Source organism: Venturia canescens, chromosome 3 (assembly GCF_019457755.1).
Source record: "Venturia canescens isolate UGA chromosome 3, ASM1945775v1, whole genome shotgun sequence".
Taxonomy (NCBI): domain Eukaryota; kingdom Metazoa; phylum Arthropoda; class Insecta; order Hymenoptera; family Ichneumonidae; genus Venturia; species Venturia canescens.
In genome coordinates, this window is record NC_057423.1 from 165536 (window position 1) to 176399 (window position 10864).

At 38.0% G+C, this 10864-nt stretch overlaps 2 protein-coding genes across 2 annotated transcripts; one reads left to right on the forward strand and one right to left on the reverse strand.

Moving 5' to 3' along the window:
• Nucleotides 1-239: 239 nt before the first annotated feature.
• On the reverse strand, nucleotides 240-8504 carry LOC122408265 (nucleolar pre-ribosomal-associated protein 1). Its single transcript, XM_043414954.1, has 11 exons — nucleotides 8022-8504; nucleotides 7480-7765; nucleotides 6681-7281; nucleotides 4044-6507; nucleotides 3632-3958; nucleotides 2980-3501; nucleotides 2631-2758; nucleotides 2340-2549; nucleotides 1743-1966; nucleotides 1219-1615; nucleotides 240-1005 (listed from the first exon to the last, which is right to left on the reverse strand). Exons 1-11 carry the CDS (start codon nucleotides 8359-8361, stop codon nucleotides 457-459), a joined length of 6048 nt encoding a protein of 2015 aa, XP_043270889.1. The 5' UTR covers nucleotides 8362-8504; the 3' UTR covers nucleotides 240-456.
• Nucleotides 8505-9356: 852 nt separating this feature from the next.
• LOC122407495 (histone H2A-like) lies at nucleotides 9357-10834 on the forward strand. The gene is made up of 3 exons (XM_043413753.1): nucleotides 9357-9594; nucleotides 9678-9888; nucleotides 10480-10834. The coding sequence occupies exons 1-3, from the start codon at nucleotides 9570-9572 to the stop codon at nucleotides 10658-10660; spliced, it is 417 nt and encodes a 138-aa protein (XP_043269688.1). The 5' UTR covers nucleotides 9357-9569; the 3' UTR covers nucleotides 10661-10834.
• The last annotated feature ends 30 nt before the right edge of the window (nucleotides 10835-10864 follow it).

Here is a 10864-nt window from a genome sequence, read left to right on the forward strand (position 1 = left end):
GTTCCGGCATCGAGGAAAATATCTAGGAAAATAAAAAATGATTCCTATGCAGAGATGTTTCTATTCATACCTTTAATCGTGTCGCGTTAAATAACGACAGGATTCCAAAGGTCAAAGCACCCAAACTCTTTTTCCAGATAACGCGATATCGATCGATTGTTTTTTTGAACAGTTTTTTTTTTGAAAATAAAAAACAATTTTATTATATACATCAAAGTTGTTTATTTACACACACACACACACACACACACACACACACGCGCGCGCGCGCGCGCGCGCGCACACGCGGTTCGAAATTGAATTTTGCTTCGTTGGAATTCAAGTGAAAACTCTCCGCGATTGTGAATTTTGTCTTCTTTCTATGACGGAGGACAAAAATTCGTGTACTCGCATTCCATCAATGAAAATGTTTAAGATAATTAAGGTTTCTTTTGAGTGATGATTATCACCACGGGATCACCGTGTAGCACGACCGCACCAAAAAAAAACTGCTTTCCTGAGGTTCGCTCTACCAATAGAAATCTCGTCATCAAGAACTTTCGAATCGTCTATCCTGGCTGCAAATTCAGCGCCATTTTCTAATGTATCAAGGATATCATCAACGTCCCCATAAATATTTTTTCCAATCTCCACCAACTTCTCCAAGTCCTGACGAGTCAGAGCCGACCTCAAAGATTTATTTTGCAAAATTTCGCTCAACGAGCTCATGTAGTTGTTGAAACAACTGACACTCGTGTTTTTCGACAAATTATACGAGCAGCTAACATTTTTTAGTACATTAAGCAACAAGAATTGCGTGTCTTTGTCGCGATCGTTCGTTCTCGTAACCGAATTCAAAATTTCACGGATTATCGACACGATGACTTGTACATTCTCCGTTTGGTAAACGGTTGTTAAATTCGATGAAATTTCCGCTAGCCAAACTACGAGTCCGTAACTTTGAGTCAGCAACAATCCGGCTTTCTTGATTTTTACCGTTGATTCGATGATTTCGAGGATCAAATGCTGCAATAAGATATACGTAATAAGTGTTAAATTATAAAACTCTAAAAACTGGAAAAAAACATATGGCTCTTCGAGAATTTTTCAAGAAAATAGTTTTTCAAATTCATGATCGTAATATCTCCGATCACAGACTAATTCGTATTACATAGAATAGTGAAGATAAGAGCACGCGCGCCCGGCAGAGGAATTGGAAAATAAAAAATGGCATTGTACCTTTGTGATTGGATCGGCCAAAAGACAGGAATAAAAATCAAGAAGCATTTTGAAAACGACAGACTTTAATGCAACGTCCATATCAACTTGTGTTTTCATGCCATCGCGGATAACTCGAAGGATCCAATGCCTATGAGCAGTATGTTCAACGTCCGAGCTTTGAAACAATTGCAACAGTTCTGGAATGACGTTGAACTCGAGTGCCGGTTTAGCCATGAGAAACGCTTGAATCGGTGAATAAAGAAGATTCGTGGGTTGTGTCGTGACGAGAGCGGCTCGAGCGAGGAAAGTCGAGACCAAGCAGCTCGGACGGAAATCTTTTAGCGAAGAATTTGTATCGAGAATCCCATTTCTCACTGCGTCAATCAAACGAATCCAGAGACACTTTTCTTTTGAACTGAAAATACGATGGTATGAAGTTATTACGATTAGTCACATATAGATGATCTCTTTCCGATTCAATTTAATAAAAAAAGAAATCTTGATAAATTATGGGGGAAAAAAATTATCTTTCCAGGACTCACCTCGTGGCTTCCAAGTGTAAGTAGAAACGGGAAATGACGGTATAAGCAGCGAGGCGAATTTCCACGCAAGCGCTACCGGAAGCTGCGAAAACTAATGCGAGAGCACCGCTCTGAGTGACTTTGTGGCAGGCAACGACATTATTGTCGGACAACAGGTAGGACATCAGTGGCAAATAAAACGAGGGATCGTAAACTTTCGCGGTAGCCACGCTCAGGCCCGATGGCTGAAATAAGTAAAAATGCGGAGGAAAGCAATTATTTCGTATGCTCCGAAATACTGAAAAGTCACGTTTTAGTATTCTCTTCTACATCGTCGAAGCTACGAAGCGTACGAAGCTACAAATTCTAATGACAGAGCTTGAAAATAACAGGCGCTGAAGAATATCGTTAAATTTGTGAATTTTTCATGCACATTTCTCGAATTTATTCTTATTTTATATAGCTGAACGCGATTTCCTTTTTATCGCATAACTTATATAAGGTTACGTATAAAAAATTTATAGGACTTGAATCAACTTTGCTTGAGAATTAATGCAAAGTCAAAACCGGTAAAAAAAAGAAAAAAAAAAAACAAACTGTTGAATATTTTTTTTTTACCTTAAGATCCCGATTAACTGGAAACCGTTTGATCGTTTCCTCAACCATGTCGGAATTGAAGAGATCGAGGACTTGTGAAGTGGAGGGTTGTCTCCATAAAGCGGTGTCAGCTTCGCCCCTGACGCTGTAATGACTAGCAGCAGCTTCGCCCCACAAATAAGGTCTGTACTCGTTGAATTTTATTTTGTTGGCTTCGTAATGTTGAAGAATCTGAAGGAGAATAGAAGCAGGTTTTTCGAACCGATACTTTGACGAAGAAATACATAACATTGAACAAAATATTATTCTCACGAGGAAGATGAATTGATCGGTCTCGCTAAGAGTCGCGTTGTAAGCTGCCAAGTAAAGAGGTATCTGAGACGATGACATTGTCGAATGATTCTTGCGAATGAGAACCAGAATCAGTTCCGCTAAATCTCCTGGAAAAAAATAAAAATAAAAAACAATGCAAATGTATAAATAACCGATGAAAACTCGAAGAAGCCAATATTCGGTGAATCGATATTTTTGTTGTTTTTCAATTTAATTGCAGTCAATCGGTAACATGGTATTTTTTATAGAAACGAAACCGGGCTCATCGTAAACTATAACAGAAATGCTCTAAGAATAACCATTCTCATTTATGAAAAGAGGTACAAACTCTTGAGGTTTTGGGTGCTCAGTATCAAATTGACGAATTCCGAGTGCGAAGTCGTCATATCAAAAAGCGTTTTAACGTATTCATTCTCGCTGGCATCCTTGTAAGCAACGTCACAAACCCTTGCGAGTGTTTTGAGCAAAGAAGCATGTTTTTTCCCCTCCTTCGAGGCTTTTAATCCCAGTTTGAGCGAGAATCTCGTAAACTGTGGCCACGAATAATTTTTACTTAATTCTTCATGAATGAAATCACTTTGCTTCGATCTTAACAAATCGATTGTGTTTATCAAACTTTGGCACAGTGTTTCCAATTTTTCTTCGTTCTTGGCATCTTTTTTCAGTGTCGAAACTGTTATTCTCATAAGGACTTGGATTAACTTGGTCAGCGATTCTTCCGAGTTACTTTCGAGTTTTGAACTCTTTGTGAAAAGAATTGTCAACAGTTGAACAAAACCGAGATCCACGTTATCCAATCTATCACCGTTCGATAACATTCCTTCACACGCTGTTTCGCAATCTTTCGTTTCTGTAATTACCGTTTTCACGTTATAATTATTTAAACGGTTTGTGTTGTCAAAGGCGAAAGATGTGCCGCCCGATAAATCGAATATTGATTCGAATCGAAATTAATTAAAATTTTTTTTTTTTTTACTCACCAAAACAAGAGTCAATGAGAAAAGCTACTGCTTTAATATTTCTCGATATCCAATTGTCTGCAGTCTGTTCAGGCTCAGTAAAATATCTTATAACATCGTTTTTGTAATGATGATGAATTTGCTTCAAAAAATGTTGAGTCCACGGATAACTCGAAGAACGATTAGCGATTATTGAAAAAATGAGGTCGTTCTCCGTGATAATTTTTGGTTCGTACGATATAAATTGAATCAAATGTAAAATAAATTGATCATTCCTGCTGACGAGGAAAGCGATGAGACTTATGGTTGCCGAATTTTTACAACTTTTCAATAGTGAATTGAAGGCATCTGGAACATGAAATTGCTAATAAAAAATGAAGTCTGTGATTTGAAGAATGGAAGGTATAATCTCAATAATAATAATGATACTCACGGCCGTCAATACCAGCAATACATTGAGGATAATGCTCGAGGTATCTTTGTAAATTGCTCTCCCACGAGTCAAGCCGGATGTTAGGATAAGTTTTCAATTGAATCAAGCGAGACATTATTTTCTTCACTATGTTCGGCTTTATAATTGATGAAGAACCCGAGGAGTGACAATTTTTCCTCATTGTCAATATTTCAATCAGCTTTGGGACGAGATCGGTCCAAATCGTGAAACCAGTTTTTTCTGCCAGAAAATTTGATTGTGGCAAATCAATTATTCGTGTCAACAATTGAACGACGTCGTTGGCCATTGGTCGGAGAATTTCTATAAATTCAATCACAAACATCCAACTTTTTACTTTTTTACCATCTTTGGCCTTTTTGACGGCCGAGCTCAACTGAGCGATTAATTTATTCTTGTAGGGCAAGAATAAAGTTGGCAAAGATTCTGAATCGTTGATATCAATTGCAGTTTGAAATATATCGACCAGTCCAGCGGTCACGATTATTGCCGCGTTGTTTTTCGATCTGTAATATGGCGAAAAATGTTGAAAAATCGTTGGATGCGCGAAGATGAGTTTGCAACATTTATCGAGTAAATTAGTGTCGAGACTTTTCGCCATGTGGAGGAGAGCGATGAGACACGATTTATGAGAATCAAATTTTTTTTCAGAAAATTGTCCGCGTTGAATGAATTGGCTCAAATAATAAAGTGTCATTCTGAACAAAATATATATCTCGTATTGATCGAAATCATGAAAAAGAACTATTTCTTCTCCTTGATAAAGAAATTCTGTTTTCCGCACGGAGCCTTGAAATATATTTGAAATTGAAGTCATCCCAATCGTCTCGCCGTCGTCGTCTTTAAGCAAAGCTTTGCTCAATGTTCTCCTCGAAAAGAATCCAGCGGATATTTCTTTTTTCATACTCGTTGGTTTTTGTTCTGGCAACCACGAATTCAAGTATTCTTTGGCCGAGAATTGTTCGAGATTGCGTGCCAATCGGACGAGAGTCCCAGGATCAACTTGGCAATGTAAAATTTCAATCATAACGAGAGACAAATATTTTGAGATAACTGGATCACATATTTTCTGAGCATTTTCAATGGCGCTAAATACGATAGGACAAATGGCGATAGCGGATGCAATATTTTTTATTCTTGGCTGTGAAATATCTCCGTCTTTGTCACGAAGGTCGTCAAAAAAGTCTTGCATTCTTTTTGCAGCTTCTTCGGCAAAGCCTTTTCCATCGACGGCATCCGTTTCCGCTTCGACGACGAGTTCCAAATATTCGTCGGTTTTCGTAATCGCCATTTCAACAACTTTAACGAACCAATGTGCAACGAGATTCTTTTCATCTTGACTCTTCAAATCGGCAAGATTCTCGATCCAAAAATCAATTTGATCCTGACAACCTTCGAATATTCCGCTGCTTAGTAGAAGCATTTTGACCGTTTTGCGTGATTGAAAATCTGTGTCATTTTTTCTCGAGACAAGGTTCGTTAAAAGAAAAACGAGAGTTGTTCCAAAGAGGGGCTCGTTAGGGGTGAAAGATGCGGAATCGATCGATAAAATAAATCTCAGAGCTTTGATTTTCATTTGTCTGCAATGACTGCTCTCCTCCTCGTCGTCCGTTGAAATTTCGTCCAACCCGGTAATGAAAATTTTCGAGCTTAGTTCACCGGAAGCTGAGAGAGCTATTTCAAGCCCGGGACACATTTCTCTATAAGCTTCAAACATATCCAAAATAGCATTTAAGTGTTGTAGTTTTGATGGCATAAATTCTTTAATCTCTTCCCGATCGGAGGTATTGTTTTCCACATGCCAAGATTTATCCGCCAAGCCGAGATTCCAAAGTTTGAACATCTTTTCGAGACTCGGCACGTTTTTTAAAATATAATCCGTCATGGAATTTCTAAAGAGAATGTAATCGGCTTCATCACATTGTTCTTGAACGATGTTTGCGAAAATTTTCGCTTGTCTGAGCATTTTCATCAACAGTCGGATTCCCTCGTGTCGTATCATGAAAATTTCATTCTCCAGAGATCGAGTGATAGCACCTTTCAGAACTGATAGAGGAATCGTCAAATTTTGGACAGCGCTGAGTAATTGTGAACTCGAAAGCTCTGATAAACAAGGTTTCAGACAATTTTCCGGATTTTCTGAATCTAACAAGTGACCCAAGAATCTCATTGCCAGTATCCACTTTTTTGAAAGTCTTGGCTCAAGAAATGGCTCCGTATAAGCCAGCTGAGATTTCACAAGATCCGGACAAGCGACGAGAATTTTTATAACGAGGTCCAAAGGCTTTGGATGTTCCCAAGGGCGCTCGAGACTCTGTAATATGGTGTTGACCAATTGATTGTACTTCCGAGTAGATGTACCCAAACTACGATCGTGAAAAATAACTCCATGTCGGTTTGAAGTCAAAAGAGTTATAAGGAAATTGTGCACCGCTTCCACTGCAATCTGTCGACGTCAAAAAATCGAATTGAAACTTGAATATTACCTCATCAGACTGTTGAATTTTGATTATCATTTTTACTATAATAATACTTGTTCGATTATTGAACATGATGATGATGTTGTTTTATCGCGCAGGTAATGTGACAAAAAACGATGAACGAAAAATTCTTGATTACCTTTTTTTCTTCCGGATCAACGAAATCAGTGTCGGTCCGTTCGCGTTTTTTGCTTTTTGGACCGGGCCAATTTTTGGGTCCCTTCCAATTGTATAACGAGACAAGACTTTGCAAAACCGGAGTTGAAAAAACATGCAATTTGGTAGTTTTGCTGATGGCCGAATTTTCCAAAACCCAAGATTTCACGGTGTCGAGGACGAGATGAACGGTGGTGTGAGAATCGTACGTCAACTCGGGGAAAATACAAGAAAGCATTCCTCGTTTATCGAGTAAAGCTCGAATGACAGAGGAATTACCTTCCACGAGAAAGGCAAGTACAAAGTGTATGTAACAAGTTCTGACACTCGAAGAATCCGTGGGCTTGGTTTGTTGCGACAAAGTCTCCAAAACTTGAGTGTGAAACGAAGTATGAGCCAATAATTCTTGGGGTAAATTACCACCAAGAGAAACCATCGATGCCAATAGACGCAGAACAATTTTCCGGTGCTTCGCATTGCTCTGACTCGACAACATACCATGAACAAATGATAAATGAGAATTAATCAAGTGGCGACAGGCCTCTTGCGCATTTGATCGGTAATGGGGATATTCCGATAAGATTCTGCAATGGAAAGTATTCGATTGCCATTTCATTTTGGAAAAAAGTTTATGAAAAAATATTTAAATTGAAAAACTTGATTTGAATCCATTCGCATGTTTCTGAAGGACATTTAAAATCATTGGATTCTATCCGATAGGTCATAAGCCTTTTAAGTGTTGTCTTTAAATTCAAATCAATATTGTACATTTTTCCACTTACTTCATAATTATAAGATGTATGGCAGAGAATACAGCACTGGCGTTATTAACATTTTTTTTATCAGAAGTATCCAAAAGTCTGAGAATTTCTAAAACATTGCCTCCGGCATGTAAGTATTCAGCGGCAAGATCTCTATCCTTGAGTTCTTTGCAGGCTACCAAAAATTTCCTCAATGTGTTGAGTCCTTCATTAGAATTGAATCTTTTTCTCAGCGATTTTCCGGACAATGAGTTTGCTTCTTCGTTCGATATGTTTGCAATCGCCTCCTCTCCTTCATCACTCCTGTCTTGGGTCGTTTAATTAATTTTTCCCAACGAATTCAATTATTCAATTGATAATAGAATAGTATAACGAAGATGATAATCATCTATTCGAGTCTGATAACATTCAATTTTGGAGCCAATCAAAATTGTTGCCACGACGAAGACGCAGAGGTATGGATTTATTTTCAGATCTTTCAGAATACACACTACATTCTCTAGGTGAAAAAACATCTCAAATGTACTGTAATATATATATATATATATATTATTTCGTCTTACCAGCATCGATCTGACTAACATCGGCGGAAAAGCCATTGGAACCAATTTCTTTTCTGTCTTGTACACTGGCAGTTTCTCCTGTAACGCTGTTGATTTTTGGTTTCTTCATTTGTATTACACAACACTCTTGCTGAATTCCTCCACCTTTACGTTTCTTATTCTTCTGCTCTTTTTCCTTACCACTTGAATTATGAAAATTGAGCAGAGAAACATTGTTCTGCTCGTCGGAAATGCCGTTATGCAAAATTGAATTTATGCCCAATTTTTTCTTTCTAACGGAAGCTTTTAAAGTGTCATCGATGATATCTTTTCGCTTTTTCCCGTCCAGGTCACGTTTCATTTCGTAATGCAGAGTTTTTTTTGTTTTTAAAACTTTTGAACTTAAACAATGCTGTAACAACCTCAATGCTGATGAAACGGTTATATCGACAGTCGTAACACGATGCACGATCACGATGCTTATTCTAAACTGCTAGTGCTGCACGCTGCACGCTGCACACGTGTAACGCAGATTCGCTCGATGATTGGCTCGAGCGGCTCCGAGGGGAAATATACAACAAAAACGACCATAGCGACATCTCTGCTTACCGTCCGGAACTGGTAGGGACTAGATTGGCCGCCGTCACTATTTCCGGTCGGGCAAAGTCACTAAAAAAAATTGGGGTAAGATAGTTGTAGAAACAAGGCACGGATGTCGCAATAAGCTTTTTCGTCGATAATTCAGAAATTCGTCTCGGCGGCAGGGGTTCTCATTCTCATATGAATACATACGAATAGATACGCTTCCGAAACTTGTTTATTGGTAGTTGTACGATACGTCATCTTGACATTTTGAGGTTATGATCCCCAAAGTGTTGATGCATGCCGAGTGTAATTTATGAATGAAAATAATTATAGTTAAAAGTGGAAGGAGTCAATTATCAATGACGCGATTAATTCGTGTTTAATAATGTTGGTGATAATCACCTCATTGTTTATACCTCCGCATGAAATAACACTTTGGAAACCATGACCTGACGTCAAAACGACGTGCAGCAGCTGCTACGATACGAGTCTCGGGTGGCCCAGGTGTGCGTATTTCAATTCATTGAGAACCCCTGCCGTCGAGACTGTAATTTCTGAATTATCGACGAAAAAGCTTATTGCGATATCTGTGCCTTGTTTCTACAACTATCTTACCCCATTTTTTTCGGCTAGTGACTTTGGCCGACCGGAAATAGTGACGGCGGCCAGCCATTTTCGGCCAAATCTAGAGTCCCTACTCTGGAACATTTTTTTTTCTTCCTCTAGCTGCTGTATAGGGATTTGAAGGTTGGGAAGGAGGGATACAAATAATTCGTCGCACTAAGAACATGTTCCCGCGCAAATTGAGCGTCGATGACGCGTTTTGCCGCTTAAATAGTTTCACACGCTTCCGAGATTTATGTGGAAGCGGCATTTCGACTTATCCATCCCATCGGCTGTCAAGTTTCTTTGGATTTTACGTGCGTTTTTTTTCGTTTTTTTCCTCCCGTCCATATATCACTTTGAATTTAAATTGTGTGAACAATGTCTGGCCGAGGCAAAGGTGGCGGTAAGTTGGAGTAATAAGTAAATTCGGTTAGTTATGAAGGAACAAAAAATTGTGGAGTAATGATTGATATGTGAATTTTGTAGTTGGCAAATCCAAGGGTAAATCAAAGACGCGCAGCAATAAAGCGGGTCTTCAGTTCCCCGTTGGAAGAATTCATCGACTTCTTCGTAAAGGAAATTACGCCGAACGCATTGGGAGCGGTGCTCCTGTTTACCTTGCTGCCGTTTTAGAATACTTGGCTGCTGAAGTTCTTGAGTTGGCAGGAAATGCTGCTCGTGACAACAAAAAAACGAGGTTCGTGCGTTGAAATATTTTTCGTCAATTTTTGTTATCGAAAAAATTCATTCGATCAATTCAACATTGTACCTAATCAAAGAAAATTTAAATTATGAGCGAAACTCCATCAAACGGATCTTTTAGCGAATTTAATTTTGAGTCTGTGGAATAATGATAGTTCGATTCCCTTTTTTCCACTGATCTCTACAAATCAAACCTAGAAATTTCGATCGTATGAGACAGAAAAACATACTAACATTATATTCGCATTAATTACAATATTGTAATACTGTTCAAGAAACTAATCTTATATGAGAGGCTGCTAGCGATTCTCAGTCATGATTTTATAAATTCTTTACGTATATATAATTTTTCCAAAACCTCTGTTCTTTTGATGAACACATTGAATATATCAATTCCCTTTTGATTTTTGTTAAATATATCTCATATTAATATTGGAGTGATTAATACATTTCGAGTTCAAAACTCAAAACCAAGATGAATCTGAAGTATTAACGAAAACACGAATATTTATAAATATCAATATAAATCTCACTATATTTCAAGACGGAATTCCAATTAAAAATGATCTTTCATTGCATTTTTCAGAATTATTCCCCGTCACCTGCAGCTTGCTATACGCAATGATGAAGAGTTGAATAAACTGTTGTCCGGTGTAACTATAGCACAAGGCGGTGTTTTACCAAATATTCAGGCTGTTCTATTACCAAAAAAGACTGGAACTACGACAGGATCATCTAAGAGTGATAAAGCTTCTCAAGAATATTGAAACAAATTGTCTTTATGTGCGCTTATTCAATCGATCAATAATCATGATCAATCATTGTTGTACTAGCCTTCAATTGAGTGCAACTATTGAATTTCTCTATTTTAAAGAAGTACAAATGTATCCTGCATTTTTTTCAATTGTAGATTATTAAAATTTTAATGGTGACGCAAAGAATTTGGGATTATAACGATTTATACATTTAAG

Coding starts and splice junctions, on each gene's coding strand:
- LOC122407495 (XM_043413753.1), top strand. CDS start 9,570: ATGTCTGGCCGAGGCAAAGGTGGCG. Junction 9,595..9,677: donor TGGCCGAGGCAAAGGTGGCG/GTAAGTTGGAGT, acceptor TGAATTTTGTAG/TTGGCAAATCCAAGGGTAAA. Junction 9,889..10,479: donor CGTGACAACAAAAAAACGAG/GTTCGTGCGTTG, acceptor TGCATTTTTCAG/AATTATTCCCCGTCACCTGC.
- LOC122408265 (XM_043414954.1), bottom strand. CDS start 8,361: ATGAAACGTGACCTGGACGGGAAAAAGCGAAAAGATATCATCGATGAC. Junction 6,508..6,680: donor TTGATCCGGAAGAAAAAAAG/GTAATCAAGAAT, acceptor TGACGTCGACAG/ATTGCAGTGGAAGCGGTGCA. Junction 3,502..3,631: donor TCTCATTGACTCTTGTTTTG/GTGAGTAAAAAA, acceptor CGGTAATTACAG/AAACGAAAGATTGCGAAACA.